Here is a 19070-nt window from a genome sequence, read left to right on the forward strand (position 1 = left end):
ATCTCACCCATTTCTTGATCAACTACTGATCTTCCACAAGATCAAAATGTACAGTTCCCCGTAGGATTCCCCTTCCTTTGTTACACCAGCAGGAATAAAAAGATGATAATGCTAATATCTGCTGATAATAACGCTAACATCTGCCAAGGGTTTCCAGGCTGGGCACTGTACTGAGTAAGCTCTTTCCCCCATGGAAATTCACTTAATCCTCACAACAGTCTTACGGAGCAGTTCGTACTCCCTGGGGTGTGTTTTTTGTTTTTTCAAATGAGGAACCTGAGCTCAGAGAAGTGTACAGGTTTGGGAATCACGGTTTCGCTGGCTTCATAAGAACTAACAGAAACGTTCCCTCTCTGAGACAAATTATTCCAGATGATGGAAGACCGGACCTGTTTGTTCCTTGAACACGTGGTAGCTGAAGCCATCTGGGTCTGGCATTTTCTCGCTGGGAGGTTTGTGACTGGATCTTTAATGGTTGTAGGACTTTATTGATGCATTTAGGGAAAACAGGACCAGTGGCCAGAACGACGGGCTGTGCGGAAGTTTAGAGGGAGGCGGGATGTCGGCCCCGGGCTCACGGGCTGGGGAGTCATCCGCCTGGCCCGTCAGGAGGGGGAGCGGCCACTCACCAGGGGGCAGGCCGCCAGGAGCCCCGCGGCCGTCATCTCCTTCAACCTCCAGTCTTTCCCGAGTCAGAGACGGGAGGGCGCGTGGGAACAGCCCCTCCCAGCGTCCCTGGGCACAGGGAGCTCCGACCCCGGCCTCCGCCAGCTCGCCCGCCGCGGGCCTCGGCGCCCGCAGCTCTCCCGGCAGAGCTGGAGGGAGATCCGGGGCACCGGGCCTGCGGACAGAACCGAGGGTCCTGACCCAGCGCAGCCTCTCCGCCGAACCCCGGCGCCGAGCAGGAAGGGTACTACCGTGACCAGACGCCCCCGCGGCGCGGCCTCCTGACCAATGGAAGTGCGCAGCGGGGACTCTCGAACGCCAGACGCAGCCGCTGTGGCCATTCTGGGAGTTGTAGTCCTGCGGCCCGAGCCCTAGACCTGTCCAGCCACTGAGCGCCCATCGAGCCAGACTACATTTCCCAGACGGTGTGGCGGTGCGGGTAGCCACCCAATGGGCGTGCACGAGTGGGCCTGTGCTGGGGACGGCGTGTTCCGGGACTTGGAGTCCAGGCTCCCCAGGCAGGCCTAGGCCGCACTCAGATGGATATATCTCACTATGATTCCCAGACGCTACCGTTGGGCGGGCGTCCCAACCTCCAGAAGGGCGCGGTCGGCGGCTCCGGAGAATCCGGGAAGCCTCGGGATGAGAATTCTGGCAGTTAGAGGGAATTAGAATTACACTAGCCTTGTCCACCAGGAGGCGCGCTTGACCACCTAGAGCCTAGTACTACACCTCCCAGAAGGCTCCGAGGTGCGGGTCCCTTCCGGATGGAGGGACGCAGTGGGAGGCTCCAGAAAGTCGGTGTTGCCTAGGAACGTGACCTTCTGAGAGTTGTGGTCCATTTTCCCGGGCGCTGGCCTCGTCCTACACTGATCCGCGGACTACACCTCCCAGAAGGCTCTGCGGCAGCACGCGGGGCCTCTGAGGGCACCCGCCCTCAGCGGTGCTGTCAAAGATGCTGCCTTCACAGTACACGTTCCTAGGGGCGAAATCAAAGTAAATGTCGCGATGTGCTTTTTATATGGAATAAAGACACGTACTTAAATGTTATGTCCATGTCCGGGCGTTTCTGTTTATTGGGTGGGTGATGAAGGTAGGCATCATTCATAAATTATCAGAGATTTCTTCCATAAAATGTAATTTGTGGTTTTTTCCAGCGGAATCACTAATTATGTTGTTATAATCGAGATTTTCACAGCATTTATGTTCACCTGGCAATAATGTAAAGTTGGATAGCCTTGTATGGGTCATTTTTTTCTTGGTGATGAGGATTCAATTTGGAGAACTTTCCTCTGCTGACAACTAGAATTCTCAATAAAATTCTGAAAGCAAAACCTAGATTTGGGAACGGATTTGGAACCAGAGCCTTGGACTACCTCTTCTTGTAGACCTGTTCTCCCGTCTGAGAAGGAGCCCCTCCGGGTGACGCATGTGTGTGCTTGGGGTGAGGCATTTTTTCCGCTCAGAGTCGGGGCCTCTCACAGAGTTAAGTCTGAGCCTAGTCTTGACGTGAGATGTTTTCTCCACACTTTCCGCGCCCTGCATGACTGTGGGCCCCATGCATGCGTTCGTACAGCCATTTTCTGTACAGGGTGGAGTCACCAATCTATGTTCTCTATGCTCTTCTTTGTGGTTCTTTAAGGAATTTTCAAAACCTTTTCATTATGGAGAATTTTGGACATATGCAAAAGCAGACAGCAGAGAACAATGAGCCTCTATGTCCCCATAATGTAGCCCTGATGACCCATCAACCCAGGGCCAGTGCTCCCCCAGCCACTCAGCCATTTTGTATCATTTGAAAGCAAACCTCAAACAGTACACCATTTCAACTACAATATGTAATTCCAAAAGATAAGGACCGTTTTCTAACATAACCACAATCCCATTATTAAAATTTTAGAAAAATAACTTCTTTACACCATTGAATATTCAGTATACCAACTTATAATTATCTCAATTTTTTTAATAGATTGGTCTTTTAAAAAATTAGGATATAACGAAAGGCCACACTTTGTGATTAATTCTCTGTTTTTTGGTATCAGCTTTATTGAGATATAATCCACATACCATAAAATTCACCCATTTAAAGTATAAATTCAATGGGTTTTAGGATATTCACAGAGTTGTGTAACCATAAACCAAACTCTATGTTAGACTATTTCTTCACCCCAAAAAGAAAGGTTGCACTCTTTAGCCATCACCCACCAATCCCTTCTCCTCCCAGGCCTAGGCAACCACCAATCGACTTGACGCCTCTATGGGTTTGCCTATTTTGGACATTTCATATAAATGAAAGCATACAGTATATGGTCTTTTGTGACAGGCTTCTTTCACTTAGCAGAATATTTCCAAGAGTCATCTGTGTTATAGCCTGTGTCAGTACTTCATTCCTTTTTGTTGTCAAATAACATCCCATTGTATGATGTGGCATATTGTGTTTATCCATTCATCAGTTGAAGGGCATTTGAGTTGTTTCCACTTTTTGGCTGCTCTTAACATTTGTGCACAAGTTTTTGTGTGGACATATGTTTTCATTTCTCTTGTGTACCTATGTAAGAGTGGAATTACTTGGTCATATGCTAATTCTACCTTTAACCTTTTGGAGAACTGCCCAACTGTTTTCCAAAGCAGCTGCACCATTTTACATTCCCACCAGCAGAGGATGAGGGTTTCAACTTCCCCACATCCTCACCAACATTTGTTATCATCTTTAAGATTATTATTATTGCATCATAGGCTTTTTTCAAACTTTTTTTTTTAAGATTTTATTTATTTATTTATTTTCCCCCCAAAGCCTCAGTAGATAGTTGTATGTCATAGCTGCACATCCTTCTAGTTGCTGTATGTGGGACGCAGCCTCAGCATGGCCAGAGAAGCGGTGCATTGGTGCGCGCCCGGATCCAAACCCAGGCCGCCAGCAGCGGAGCGCGCGCACTTAACCCTAAGCCACGGGGCGGCCCTCAAACTTTTTTTAATTGTGGAAATTTTGCACAATATATACAAGGAGAATAGTCAGTGACCATCCACTTGCTTGCATCTTGATCTAACAGTCATTAACATCTTGCACTCTGTGCTTTCTCTCTCTTGATCTCTCTTAAAGTCTCTTTTAAATTGCAAGAAAACAGTGAGCCCAAATCCTGAGGCCCCAGCGTCTTCAGCGAGGACTGGCTCAGGAGGCTCTAAGGCCAGGGCCTGGGGGGACGCCTGCTCCGGAGCTCCTCACTCTGCCTTTCCCTCTCAGCCCCGCGTCCACGCCTTAACCGGGCCAGGGCGTTCTGCTCGGGCCTCAGCAGGATGATGTAGCACTTGGGGATGAAGATGCCGCCCAGAAGCCCTGCGGCGGAGGCCAGGATGGAGAAGACCTCCACAGCCACAGTGGCCTTGCCCCGAGCGCTGTGGTACAGGGGCAGGAAGGCCGTCCAGACGCTGCAGAAGAGCGGCATGCTGAAGGTGAGGAACTTGGTCTCGTTGAAGGTGGCGGGCAGGCCCCTGGCCAGGAAGGCCACAGAGAAGGTGCCCCCGGCCAGGAGGCCCAGGTAGCCCAGCACGCAGTAGAAGGCTGCGCCGGAGCCCTCCTGGCACTGGAGGACGATGTGGCCGGGCTCGGAGGCAGTGTCCCTGTCCGGGAACGGGGGGCGCGGTGGCCAGCCAGACGCCGCAGAGAATGACCTGCACCGACGAGGCGCCGAGGACGACCGCGGTGGAGGCGCTGGGTCCCAGGCACACCCGGAGCCAGTCGCCCGGCCTGGTGGCTCTGAAGGCCAGGACCACGGTCAGGGTCTTGGCCAGTACGGAGGAGACGGCCACGGTGAACACGACGGCGAAGGCGCTCTGGCGCAGGAGGCAGGAGGCGGCGCTGGGCCCGCCGAGGAAGAGCTGCGCGCAGAGGGCGCAGAGCGCCAGGGAGGCGAGCAGCACGCAGCTGAGCGCCCTGTTGCTGGCGTTGACCACGGCCGAGGCGCGGTGCCGCACGAACAGCGCCAGGACCAGCAGCGCCAGGCCGGCCAGCGCCAGCGCCCCCGAGGCCAGCGCCAGCCCCAGGGGCTCGTCGAAGGCCAGGAAGGCCTCGGGCCTGGGCAGGCAGCGGTCCCGGGCCTGGCTGGGCGCCTGCTCCCCGGGGCACAGGAGACACTGCTTCATGTCTGCGGAGACACACGGACCACATCGGCCACGAACCAGCTACGTGTTCACCACTGAGGCTCCCTAGGCGGCAAGAGCTCTCAGGAGCATTTCACGTGTGTATTTATTTATTTCAAGGCGATTTCCATGAAAAAGAGTTTTTCTTTTTCTTTCAGCTCTACTGAAGTATAATCAGCAAATAAATTATAACTATTAACAATAAATTGTAAATATTTAACGTGTACATCATGATGCTTTAATTTACGTATACACTGTGAAAGGATTCCTCCCATTTAGTTAATTAATACATCCATCGCCTCACATATTTATCTTTTTTTTTTTCTTTTTTTGGTAACAACATTTAACTTCTATTCTCTTAGCAGATTTCACTTATGCAGTGTTATCAACTATTGTCGTCATGTCTTACTTCAGATCCCCTATTGATTCATTCATGAATTATTCGCAGTCATCAGTGCTGAGATAGGCCACATTAGCGTCTGAAGCACAAGGAAAAATGTGCACCCTAAATATGTGTTCTTACTTTATTTTTTAAATGATTAAATTTTTTCCAGGTAGTAGCAGTAACTGTTCTTATTAGTAATTGTTATGGACTGAATTAAGATCCCCCAAAATTCATATATTGAACTCCTAACCCCCAGTACCTCAGAACATGGCTGTATTTGAAGATAAGCAAATTGGAGATGAGGTCATTATGGCAAAATAAAGTCATTAGCTTGGGCCCTAATCCAATAGGACTGGTGTCCTCATGAGAAGAGGAGAGTAGGACACAGACACGCACAGAGGGATGACCAGGTGAGGACACAGGGAGAAGACAGCCATCTGCAGGCCAAGGAGAGAGGCCTCAGGACAAACCTACCTGCCAACACCTTGATCTTGGATTTGCAGCCTCCAGAACTGTGAGAGCATAAATGTCTGTTGTTCAAGCCGCCCAGTCTGTGGTGTTCTGTTATGGCAGCCTTAGCAAACTAATACAGCAATTCTCACCAATTCTGCCTCCCTTTCTCTGGAGATTATTTAAAATTACTGCTCTGGACACATGAGATAGCATCACATGCCCACCAGAATGGCTCAGATGAAAAGATCCAATAACCTGAAGGCTGGTCAGGCAGAATAATGCCCCTTCCCCCAAAGATGTCCACGCCCTAAGCCCTGGAACTTGTGAACGTGTTCCCTCACGTGGCAAGACAGACTTTGCAGGTATGGTTAAGGATCTTGAGATGGGGAGATTATCCTGGACTATCCGATTGGGTCCAAAGTCATCATATGAGCCCTTAAAAGTGGGAAGGAGGGGAAGGAGAGGGCAGAGTAATGGGGCAGAAAAGGCAGGAGAGATTGCTGACTTTGAAGATGGAGGGGGCCCATGTGGCAGGGAATGCAATGGCTTCTAGAAGTTGGAAGTGACCCCCCCAGCTGACAACCCATAAGGAAATGGGGTCCCCGATCCTGCAGCTGCAAGGAGCTGAATTCTGCCAATGACCTGAATGAGCTGGGAAGCAGCTTCTTCTCCAGAGCCATCAGCAGAGAGCACAGCCCTCCTGACACCTTGATTTTGGCCTGTGAGACGCTCAGCAGAGGACCCAGCTGAGGCACACTGTACACAGACTTCTGACCAATAGAAACTGTGAAATAATAAACATATGTGGTTTTTTTTTTTTTTTGTGAGGAAGAGCAGCCCTGAGCTAACATCCATGCTAATCCTCCTCTTTTTGCTGAGGAAGACTGGCTCTGAGATAACATCTATTGCCAATCCTTCTCCTTTTTTTCCCCCAAAGACCCAGTAGATAGTTGTATGTCATAGTTGCACATCCTTCTAGTTGCTGTATGCGGGACGCGGCCTCAGCCAGAGGAGCGGTGCATCGGTGTGCGCCCGGGATCCGAACCCGGGCCGCCAGCAGTGGAGCGCGTGCACTTAACCGCTAAGCCACGGGGCCGGCCCTAAATGTGTGTGGTTTTAAGCCACTGGTTTGTGGTAATTTGCTACAGCAGCTGCAGGAAATGAACACAGGGAGCAAGTGGGTGCTGCCAACACTTGTAGTCCACTAAAGCCACACGAACGTCCACCCTGCGGCCCAGCAGTGCCACACCGACAGAAATGCATCCACATGTCCCCAGACAACATGGACAGTGGCGTCCACAGCAGCACTGCTCACTACAGCCCCTGCCCGCAAAGTCACGGCGTGTCCGCACTGGGGTCCTGCCAAGCACGAGACCAGGGGAGCTACGACTGCACACATCACCGAGGTGACTCACAGAAATGCACGTGGAGGAAAAGCAAGACTCGAGAGAACATTCCCTGTGCGATTACACTTATAGGAGTCAAAAGACGGGCAAAACCCATCAATGTCCGTAGAAGTCAAGACAACAGTTCCCTGGGGGACAATGACCAAGAAGGAACCCCGGGACTCTGGGGGCGGGTCATGCTCTGTTTCTCCACCTGGGGGCCAGGTACTTGGGGTGTTCTCTAGGGGAGAATTCATCGGGCTACACACTTAGGATACATGTGTTTGTCTGTCTGTTATAGTTCAATAAAATGTTTACATAAAAATAACTATAAGAGTGACTTCCTCACCAGCACTCCACCACCCCACGCCCCCCCCCCCCCACATCCAAAGTCCACAGAACGACTCACTGGGTTGGGGATTTGAGAGGCTGGAGGTGCCTGGAGGGCCTCTCTGGATTCAGCCGCCACAGCCCTCACCTCTTTGGTCTGCGAACTGTCCCTCGGGGCAGGGGCTGCAGTCGAAACAGCAGTGCGGGGCTCCCTGGCGCAGGATCTGGCTGGACCCTGGAGCACAGCTCGTGCTGCAGGCAGAGCTGGGGACCTGAGGACGGATGAGTAGAGGGTGTCCTTAGCGACCAGTCCGCGGCATGGGGCCCGGGGTCCTGTCCTGGAACAGCTCAGGGAAGCAGTCCAGTGTCCTTCCCACCCACAGGAAGATGAGGCTCCTTTCAGGGGAAAAAACGTCTCAGTTACAGAGAAGTCGGAGTGGAGAGGCACCCACGGATGTAGCAATGAAGCAAACCCTGAGGTGGTGCTCAGCTGGCTGGTGGGAAAGCTCAGGAACACTGCCTGAGATGGCGCCCTTCCAGTCCCTCTGAGACTCCTCCAGCCAAAACTGTAGCTGCTGATGCCCCCTTCACGAGCTCACATTGTTTAGCCAGCGGCCTCCATCTACTCAGGACTTGCGGAGGGATGGTTCTGACTCCCTGAGCCTGCCTCCCGCCTCCAGGCCAGAGCTACGGGGAGGCAGCAACTAACTTTGTTAATAAGTGAAATGAAAACACATGTTCTGCCCCTCCCAGAGGCTGGATGGGAATGTGTGTGGTGAAGTGTATTCCTATCTTCCCAGGTAAACGCCCCACCTCGTCACCAAGCAGGTCCCCGAGGACAGACGAGAAGAAGAGTGCTCTAGTGGGAACTCCGGGTGCAGACTCTACTTCAACCTCTGTGGCTCCAATATTTTCATTTTTGGTGGTGAATAAATGACTTTTATCTCCTAATAGAAGGGTCTAGTATGGCTAAACAACAGAGCTGAGTTATGATTGGCCCAATTTAAAGCCCCACCCACTTTATGCATCAAATAGCAACTTGAACCACTGGCCTCTGAGTTCTCCTCTGAATTTAATATGCCGGGACCGGGGTCACTATGCACCCAGACAACTCACCTGGAGCTCCTCCTGCATCAACTGGACCATCAGTCTCTCCCCTGAGGAAGCTTGTGGGTTGAGTACGCCTATGCGGACAAAGTGGAATAGGCCTTCGGCGGTCTTCTGCCCTTGAAGAATGTCATATTTTGTAACCATATCTCCATTGGCATCAAAAACAATCTCCGTCCCATCGGGGGTCTTGCAATGCACCTTCCTGAGGGAATGCAGAAGCTGGGGGAAGGAAGGGCGATGTAGATCGGCCAGTGCTCATCCCCGGGGTCTGTCCAAAATGCTGCGGGCCAATGACCATGGCGATGAGCAGTTGACTCTCCAGGCAGGGCCAACTCATCCACAGGGCCCCCGATACTTTCAGGGGCCCGTGAAAATATTTTAATTTTAACTTCTTGTAAAATAAGAAGAAAAAATAAAGTAATAATGACTATATAATAATGAATCCAGCCCAGATTATGTTCGCCTTGACAGCAAGGCAGTAGTAAAAGACAATTTTTAATATTTTTTAATGGAGGAAGGGACCCACAAAAGTCACAATGCAGCACTGGCTCCTGGGACTCTGTTTGGCCATGCACTCCCTTCCTCAGCCTTCCCATGACACTCCGAGTCCAAACTCCACAGGGCCTGCCCAGCCTGGCCTCTGCCTTCCTGACCCCCTAGAGGGAGCCTCCACACCGCCTGCGCCCCAGCCACGTGCCTTTCCCTGCTCATCATGCCTTTCCCTGCTCATCGTCACTGAGAGAGCTGGCTCTGCGCTGCCCCCCTGGCTTGGGCAGAGTGAGCCTCCCGCTCCAGGCCGCCCTGCAGCGTTCACACGGTCCCCTCACCTGCCAGGGCCGGAAGTGCCGAGGGTCTGCGCACGTCCTGTCCCCATGCTCGTGCTCACAGGTGCCCAGGTCCTGCAGGGCGTGGGCGATGCTGTAGACGGCCGGGTACCCGATGTCCGCTTTACTCACCTCCTGGAAAGGGTGCTCCCGGCCCCTCAGGCTCTCATTACCAGAGCAGAACCGGACTCCCCCTGCTGCGGAGCTCTTCCCCGCTGGCCCTGGGCTTCTGCGGGGCCACGTGCATCCAAAGGTGACCTCCCAGAATCTCTCTGTGAACATGTCCTCTGGGGTCTGGGCGGGGTGCAGGCGAGCAAAGTACTCGGGGAAGCCGAGGACCTGGCTGCTGTGCTGGAGGAGGCTGAAGGAGCTCTGCAGGAGCTGGGACACGCCCGGGGCGGCCAGGGCCAACACAGCGTGCAGTGTGTCCCCGCTGACCCAGACCCGGCCCCAGATGCCATGGCCCAGCAAGCCCTGCAGGATCAGCTGAAAGTTCGAGTTGCTCAGGAAGACGACGATGCCAGTGGCGGTGCAGCGCACCATCTCCCGGACGATGGCTTCCGTCTTCTCCAGGGACTGCTGGGAGGGGACGTAGAGGTGGAACTCGATGCAGATGCCAGCCTGGCCCAGCTCCTGGGTCACCAGTGAGCTGCTCTGCTGCCCGTAGTGATCGTCCTGGGCCAGAGCCCACCCAGGACCACCCAAAGTGGACACCCAGGTGTGCCACCGCACGGGAGGTCGTGAGGTCACTGGCCACGGTCCGAAGGAAGGACGGGAACTGGGTCTTGTCACTGAGGCTGGCCAGAGTGGATGAGTGACTGACCTGGGCAGGAAGGGCCGGGGCAGAGAGGAGAGGGGTGAGAACCAGGAAGGAGCCTACAGTGGGAGCTCAGGCACTGCTGATGGGCAGGTTTCAACAAGGGGAGGGGGGTCCAGCCAGGACACAGGCGGGGTGACCAGCTCGTCCCGGTTCCCCCAGCATGGTCCCGGTTTTGCCGTAGAAAGCCCCACATCCCACGAGCACCCTCAGTCCTGGGCAGACGGGGATGGTGGTCATCCTAATTAGAGCAGAGCCTGGTACATGGTCACCTCTCCAAAAACATCAGTGGCTGCGTTAGATCGCCAGGCCCTGAGCGCCTCCAGCGTTAACAGGGGACTCTGTTAGGCGCGGGTGCTGGTTGGGGATCCGGAGTCTGCATTTCTAACATCCCCCAGGTGATGACGATTCTCAGTCTGCACTTTGAGGAGCGGGTCCTAGCCCACCGAGGCACCATGGAATCATCTAGACAACATTAAAAAAAACACTGATGCTTGAACCAGCGTCACCATCCTGCTGCTGTCTTATTAACCAGTTAGAGAAATCTTTGTCGTGTGTTCATTCCGTCCTTGTAAGAGAGCTATGTTTTCTAATCTTTTTATTTATTTACTTACTTACTTATTTGCTGAGGAAGATTGGCCCTGGGCTAACATCCATGCCCATCTTCCTCCACTTTATATGGGATGCTGACACAGCATGGCTTGACAAGCGATGCATCTGTAGGCGCCCAGGATCTGAACCTTCGAACCCCGGGCCGCCAAAGCGGAGCATGCGCATTGAACCGCTGCGCCACCAGGCCGCCCCTCTAATCTTTTTGTGTGTGTGTGAGGAGGACTAGCCCCGAGCTAACATCCAGTGACAATCCTCCCCTTTTTTCTTGAGGAAGAGTGGCCCTAACATCTGTGCCCATCTTCCTCTACTTTACATAGGACGCCACCACAGCATGGCTTAACAAGCGGTGCGACGGTGCACGCCCGGGATAGGAACCTGCGAACCCGGGGCCTCCGAAGCAGAGCGCGCGAATTCCCTCTAATCTTTTAAAAATGTCGCTCTGAGGGTCGCGGAGGTCCCCGCCACAGCCCAGGCAGCCCCGCCTGCTCACGTGCACCGCGTGGGCCGTTGAGCCCAGACCCGTCCTTCTGGCTCCTGGGATGAAACCAAGGAGCAGGTGAGCTCTGCCTTCGTTCCCCTCCGTCTCCCTCCCGCTGGCCCTCCTCCTGCATTCGTTTCCTGGGTCCGTGTCTCGGCGGCTTGGGTTCTGATTCCAGCGCCGGCTGCACAGAGCTCGCGGGTTGCCCCTCCCGGGCGTGATACGGAACCTGCCAGTGCGCTCTGACCACTCGGGATCTTGTGGCGAGAGCGGTGGGAATCTCCCCTGCGGGTGAGGTGACGGAGTCTGGGGTGTCCGTTTTCGCTTGTGGGTTGACTTCTCAAGGAAGCGACGATTCCCTGCGCCCCGGGAGCGACACGCGGGGTTCTTCTCCGTGTTCGCGGTGACCCGGGCCGAGGCGCGGAAGGGAGCTGCTCGCGCTGGCGCCTGTGGCGGTGAGAGCCTCGCACGCCTTGGTCTGGGCGCAGAGCCTCCTCTTACCGCCAGGGGGAGGAACACAGTGGGTCAGAGGAGGCGACACCCGCGCTTCCCGCGAAGGCGCTGTAGTCTGACTGGTTCTGGAGACAGACACGGCTGACTAAATCTCACAGAGGCCGGGCCCCCAGATTCAGGAGATGCAGATACAGGACGCCCAGGTAAACTTGAATTTCAGATAAACGACGAAATATTTTAGTATAGTATGTTCCATGCAATATTTGGGACAAACTTATACTAAAAAAATTAGTCATTGCTTATCTGAAATCCAGATGTACCCGGCTGTCCTGTGAGCATTTAATCTGACAACCCGACATATATGGGAAAGAGGAGCTTCTTGAGTGGTGTTCAGGAAATGCTTCTAATGCCTTCCATGCGCTTGAATTTGAAAGAAAAGAAAAGAAAAGAAAAAACCTCAACCGCGATCCTAAAAGCATTTTATATCCAAACCCAAGTTGAGGCAGTCAGAGTGAATCCTTGGACAAATCAGCTTGGTTCGATAATTTGGAGTTGAAAACACTTTACGTCTTGGGGGCCGGCCGGTGGCCTAGTGATTAAGTTCTGGCACTCCACTTCTGCAGCCCAGGGTTCACACAGTTCTGAACCCAGGTCTGGGATGTACTCACTGCTTATGAAGCCATGCTGTGGTGGCATCCCACACACAAAATAAAGGAAGATGGGCACAGATGTTAGCCCAGGGCCAGTCTTCCTCAGCAAAAAGAGGAGGATTGGCAACAGATGTTAGCTCAGGGCTAATCTTAATCACCAAAAAAGGGGGAAAAAAACCACTTAGGTCTTTTCCTTCGATTTATGTGTGGACTATAACTCACGTGCTTATTTTATTATTTTTTTTGTAAGACTTGGATTTGTTTTCTCATGAAGTGAGCAGTTAATCCAAACTTCCTAAAATTCCGTATAATGTTAAGAAAAATGTAAGGATATGAATAAACTCACTCAAACAGCAAATGTTGCCAAATTCGAACACATTTCATTGTGCCTTTTCAGTCTCATTTTTGCAGTAAATATAAAGTCAGGCAAATAAGGTTTACTTTCCACAAATGTTCTCCAGCTTTATAAATCCGCCCAAGAGTTGACTCACGCTATCCTCCTTTGCATTCTGGAACAACCAGACACTCTAGTTTAGAACAAAACTACTCCCTTCATCTTTGATAAACAAAACTCAGCCTGTTAGCTTGCCAGGTTGTTTGTACTCCATTCTTAGAATGGCCTGACCATAAACTCTTTTTTGTTTTTTTTTTGTGAGGAAGATCAGCCCTGAGCTAACATCCATGCCAATCCTCTTCTCTTTGCTGAGGAAGACTGGCCCTAAGCTAACATCCGTGTCCATCTTCCTCCACTTTATGTGGGGTGCTGCCACAGCATGGGCTGACAAGCGGTGCTCTGTGCGCACCTGGGATCTGAACCCCGGGCCGCTAGCAGCGGAGCGCATGTGCTTAACCGCTATGCCACGGGGCCGGCCCCCAAGACCACAAACTCTTAACCAAAGTAACTCACTTCTTCAAAGAGAAAACTCAGAGGAAAGTAGTTTCGAAGGATCTGTCCTATACGAGCATTTTGCAGACGGCAAAGCTGATAGCCTTGCACGATATCTTCCCTGACAGCCACACATACTTGTCCCCCCTTCTTAAAGTGTCAACAAGGAACACACTCATTAATGAGACCCAAATCTCCGCTCCTCTCTAATGTGTACAAATGGGAAGTCAAGGTAGAAATGCCAAATCTATTCTTTGAGATGGCATTTCAGTGTTCCGTCTTACTTAGAAATTATCCCAGTATCCAAAGACCATTGAATATTTAATTGAAATTAGTATTAGTCCAATCTCTTAAAGTTAAGTTAGGCTCTTGGAAATGACCCTTAAGTTGATACCCCATGGATCATAATTACTATTGATATAAGAACATTTATCAGAATGATAATTCAATTCAGTTGAACACATTACATTTTTCTTAATCTTAAACATTATGTAGAAGTAATAGTCACATATCTGATCAGATTTAAAAAGAAATGTAGCAGAATTGAAATTAGCTCTTTCAGAAGAGAAGAAAAATTTGTTTGTTTTGTAAACCGGGGGCATGACAACTCAGCCAAACCCAAGGGGTTGTTTTGGTGACATTCAGAATCTCCTCTCTCTGGGCAGGTTACACCAAAAATCACCTTTCTCTATCTGTTGCCTGGAGTCGACTGAATATGCCAGGAGCAATTTGGCATTTTAACAGACAGAAAACCAAATTCCAAACTCATATTAATATGATATTTAGAATAACAAATTCACAAGGCTCTTTTTTTTTTCTTATGGATAAACTCTTATTATTGTGTTACCATCTAATGAATTTATTTTTAAACTGGATCATCATTTCGATTAAGAGGCAGCTGGGCTACAATCATCTGTTGTTCTCGGGAACCCATGTTTCTATCTCAAGCAAGGACCAATTGCCTCTGGAACTTAGCTTAAAACAACACCCACGTATTAGCTCGCAGTGTCTGTGGGTCAGGAGTCGGGGTACGTCTACCTTAGCTGGGTCCTCTGCTCAGAGTCTCACACGGCTGCAATCAAGGGATCAGCCAGGGCTGCGTTCTCATCGGAGGCTGAGGTCCACTCCCAGGATCACCGGTTTTTGGCAGAACTGTTTCTTGCAGCTGTAGGACTGAGGTCCCACTTTTTGGCTGGCTCTCGGCCGGGGGCCACTCTCAGCTCCTAGAGGCCACCTCAGGTTCTTGTCACGTGGCCCGCTACTCTCACAGCATGGTAGTTTAATTCTGCTTCTGGCCAGAGGAGAAAAATGTCTCTTCAGTCTGCTAGGTTGGAGTCTTCTATGATGTAATCACGAGAGCAACTGGCCCAGGATATTCAATTTCCTCTCCACACTTGGGGATCAGGGATTATACAGGGTGAGTGCACCAGCAAGAATCTCAGGGGCCACCTTAGTATTCTGCCTCCCACACAAACATTCTTAAAAACATAGCATTCTTGAGCCAGCCCTGATGGCCTAGTGGTTAAAGTTTGGCGCTCACCACTTCGGCAGCCCAGGTTCGTTTCCCGGTCTCGGAACCACACCACCTGTCTGTCAGTTGCCATGCTGTGGCAGCAGCCCACATAGAAGAACCAGAAGGACTTACAACTAGGATATACAAGCATGCACTGGGGCTTTGGGGAGGAGAAAAAAAAAGAGGAAAATTGGCAAGGGATATTAGCTCAGGGCGAATCTTTCTCTGCAAAACAAAAACAAAAACAAAAACAAAAAACACAGCATTCTTAAAATGGCATCTTGTTTTCACAGACCTGTCCAAATTCACATGTATTTCCCCTGAGCCTCTTCATCTGTACCAGCGAGGTGGTTATTTGCAGAGGTTCTGTAAGAATTGTCCTCCTTTTTATCAGGATAGAACTGGAAAAATTGATAGTGCAAGTGAGCCCAGACCTGGAGTGTCAGACCTGAGAAGAACTCCCTCTGCGTAACCAGTCCTCTGAGAAGACGCAAGGGTTGCACTTCCTCTGTGGCACTAACTCCCATAAAGCCTTCCTAGGAAACAGCCCAGAATGTGCTCTGGGCCTTGCAGGGCCCGGGCTCCCTGGGTAGGAAGGAAGGTCCTTCCCCGCAGCGAGGAAACAGCAAATTTAAGGCTTTCAAGGAGAGAGGAATTTACCCAAATGTATAGGTTTCATAGTCAAAGTGAGTGAATTTAAACTGGAATCCTTACATGATGCTGATGGGAATGTGAAATGGTGCAGCCGCTTTGGAAAGTGCTCCGGCAGTTCTTCAAATAGTTAAACACAGATTTACCATGTGACACATTGATTCCATGCATATACCCAAGAGAACTGAAAACACATGCATAAAAAAATATTGAAGATGTGTATGTTTTGCATGATGTCATACCTTAATTGACTTTTTCAATTATCTGGCCAGGGACCCATTCTAGATAAGAGGATTTCTCCTGTCTGACCTTGAAGGGATACAGTGAAAATTTAATGGGAGAAGCCGGGGCCAATGCCGGGCACAGAGTGGGCCCTCTTCAGAGCATCTTAACAGTGAGGCAGGCGATGGCAGCTCTAAGAGAGTGACTCAGTAAGCGCACAATAACTGTTAGTAATTAAAATTAGTTGGAGGGATAGCAGCCTCGTTCTGTCAGTAACTAGTGGGACATCCACCAAGTCATCTTGCCTCTTGTCAACAAGAAATGGGGGCATTTGGACTCGAATAAGTGGCACCCTAACTTTAGCATGCACACAAACCACCTGGGGACCTTGTTAAAACGCAGACTCTGATTGAGCAAGTTTGGCTGTGTCCTGAGACGTTGCCTTGGTAACACGCTCCCATAACAGAAAAGAGAAAAGAAAACACATGTGTACACAAAAACCTACACACAAATGTGCATAGCAGCATTATTCACAATTGCCAAAAAGTGGCCACAGCTCAAACATCCATCAACAGACGAGGGGACAAACAACGTGGTCCATCCACACAACAGAACGAGATTCAGCCGTAGGAAGGAATGAAGCACCGACACGCGCCACTGCTTGGATGAACCTTGACAACATACGGTCGGTGAAAGAAGCCAGCCACAAAAGACCTCATACTACATAACTCCTTTTGTACGAAATGTCTAGAAAAGGTAAATCCACAGTGACGGAAAGCGGATTCATGGTTGCGGGGGGTGTGGTTCCTTATGGGGTGAAGAGAATGTTTTATAATTGATCATGGTGATACTGGTGGGGCAGCGCTGAGTACACTAACAGCCACCGAATTGCTCACCGTAAGAGGGTGAATTGTATGGTGTGTGAATTATATCTCAGTAAACCTGTTAAAATAGGACCCAGTTTAAAGGAAAACAAGAAGAAAAGGTGGCACTTGGTCACGACCACCATCGTGGGCCTGACGCTGAGGGCCCAAAATTTGGGAAACACCTGGGGGGGTGGGGGGTAGGCTGGCCAGCATGAGCCCCACCGCCCGGGTTGAGTCCCGCTGGATGAGCTCAGACCCGTCTGTGACTGTTCCTAAACCTCAGTTTCCCCATCGATGCCGTGGGATCCACATTCCCTGAGCACCAGGTTACTGTGTCGGGCACCTGAAGCCTTAGCGGAAATCTGCCCCTGAGCGCAGCCAATACCGCCATCGGTGTCACCACCGTCACTATTTATTTGTGGAGGGAAAAGGCTCTGGGACGACTCACCTGGGGAAACTTGTAGAGCCCCAGCAGCCTGGCCATGGGGATGGACACGGCCGAGCGCGTGTCTCCCACCAGGGCGGCCCGGGGCGGGCTGAGCTGACACTCGTAGTTGGGGACTGGCTCCTCCCACCCCGTGAGCAAGGCCATCGTCTCGTGGAGGGCTCCCACCACCAAGTCCCCAGAGTTCCAGATGGAGAAGCCCAGAGTGAGGCTGGGCAGCAGGCGGCCGTCCCGGTTGATCTCCTCGACGGCAAAGACAAAACTCTGGGCCACCCAGTAGCCCCACAAGGACACGCTGAGGGGAAGAGAAGGCGAGGTCAGCGTCAGCTGGCAGTGCCTACAGTGAGAGGAACACGTGGCGGGAAGGCGGCTGGTGACTGCGAGGACTGACAGCACGGAGACAGGGACAGGGACCTGTGTGGCCACGTGGCTCACAACAGCCACAAGGACGTGTCAGCAAAGACAGGCCGGGAAACCCTGCACAGCAATGGGCAGAGGGGAGCCCCAGGGGCTGATGAACTCATGAAGAGCTTTGTTCATTCCACACACTTGTATTCATTCAACAAACACGCCTGCTGTGTGCCTGCTGATGTTCTAGCCACGGAGGGCCTGTGGCAATGAAAGAGACAGGAATCCCTGACCTGGGGTCCATGTGGCCTGGGCAACCCCGTTTCAGACAGAGACAGGCACGAACAGGAAAGCAAGGACGAGGGAAGTGGTGAGGGAGGCCTGAGAGACAGACCAACTAACACTTAGACAAACAGAACAAACCCACCATCCCCTGGGGTCCTGAGAATCAGCCACCCGAGGCGCCCTCAGGCCCCTGTCCCAACTCCCCCAGCACCCCGGCGGCCACTCACATCACAGACGCCTGCTCGGCTGGCGGGACCGTGAAATCGAACAGGGGGCCAGTTTTGAAGCGAAAGATGGAGAAGCTGCCCCCGACCACCACGTCCCCAGGCTGGTTGAAGTGGGCACTTTTCCCCGGCAGGTGCCAGCCTGTCGGCCCGGATAGGGAGGCCCCGGGGACAGAGCCCGTGAAGGCGAGGGTGAGGGCAGGCAGCAGGGAGCAGAGCCACATGCCTGAGCTGTGTGGCCATGCTGCACAATGACAGGGCTTTTATCTGGGAGGTCGCCCTCACTCCGGGGCCTGGGGGCTGGGGACACACCTGGAGGAGCCTCGGGATCCACTCCGTGGGGAGGACAAGGACGCTGGGCCTCGGCTGGGCAGCCTGAAATCCCAGGCCATTAAAAGTCTTACCTCCTTCCTCTGGGGTCCCCCGCCTCCCACAAGGCGAGGGTGACAGCTAGTGGGCCTCACCTGCAGACTCCCGGGAGGGACCTCAGGAACCCCACAAGCCCAGGTGCAGCTGAACTCAGGGTCCCCAGGTCACTGTTTGGAGAGAGGCCCATGAGGGCCCGGAGGCCAGAAGCCTTATGACTCCCCGCCCCGCCCCCTCCTTGCCTGGCAGCCTTTGGAGATGGGGGACGTCCCCAGAGCTGCAGGTGGCCCTGGACCACTGCCTCCTGTCCCAGGGCCACCAAGGCCACTAAGCAGAGGAACAGGCATGTTCAGCTCCAGGTGGCAGCTGGAGGCCTGGCCCAGGCTGGGCGGGTGCGTCTCTCCAACACAGGGCAGGAAATGGTGCTATCTGCCCAGTCAGGGGTGGCTGCTGCCCTCTGTGCAAGAGAAGATGGTCAACACCATTAGCCATCAGGGACCTGCAAATCAAAACCGCAGTAAGACACCAGTTCACACCCACTAGGATGCTTGTTGTTAGTGCTGTGGAGTGGATTCTGACTTCTAGGGACCCTGTAGACAGCAGAGCAGAGCCTTAACCAGTCTTTCTGTGCCATTCTCTCACCTTCCGGCACTATATCAGACAAGGCTCCGCTGCTACTCTAGGGTTTTCGTTTCCAAGTTTTTCGTAAGTGGGTGGCCAGGTCCGTCTTCCTAGTCTGTCTTAGTCTGAAAGCTCTGCTGAAACTTGTCCACCATGGGTGAGCCAGCTGGTATTTGAAATACTGGTGACATAGCTTTCAGCATCACAGCAATGCAGCCAACGCAGTATGACAACTGACAGATGGGTGGTGTGATTCCCTGACAAGAAAGGAACCTGGGCCGCAGCAGTGAGACCACCAAAGCTAAACCACTAGACCACCGGGGCTGGCTACTAGGATGGCTAC

At 52.2% G+C, this 19070-nt stretch overlaps 1 protein-coding gene across 1 annotated transcript; it reads right to left on the reverse strand.

The window, feature by feature from the left end:
* Window positions 1–2836: 2836 nt before the first annotated feature.
* LOC131397759 (vomeronasal type-2 receptor 26-like) lies at window positions 2837–17964 on the reverse strand. The gene is given in 8 exon segments (XM_058530809.1): window positions 2837–4301; window positions 4303–4808; window positions 7505–7628; window positions 8473–8685; window positions 9294–9975; window positions 9977–10113; window positions 16887–17178; window positions 17744–17964. Coding segments are annotated over 8 exon segments (2631 nt in total). The 3' UTR covers window positions 2837–3845.
* Between the last annotated feature and the right edge of the window lie 1106 nt (window positions 17965–19070).

This window comes from Diceros bicornis, chromosome 34 (assembly GCF_020826845.1).
Source record: "Diceros bicornis minor isolate mBicDic1 chromosome 34, mDicBic1.mat.cur, whole genome shotgun sequence".
In the NCBI taxonomy this organism is placed as follows: Eukaryota; Metazoa; Chordata; class Mammalia; order Perissodactyla; family Rhinocerotidae; genus Diceros; species Diceros bicornis.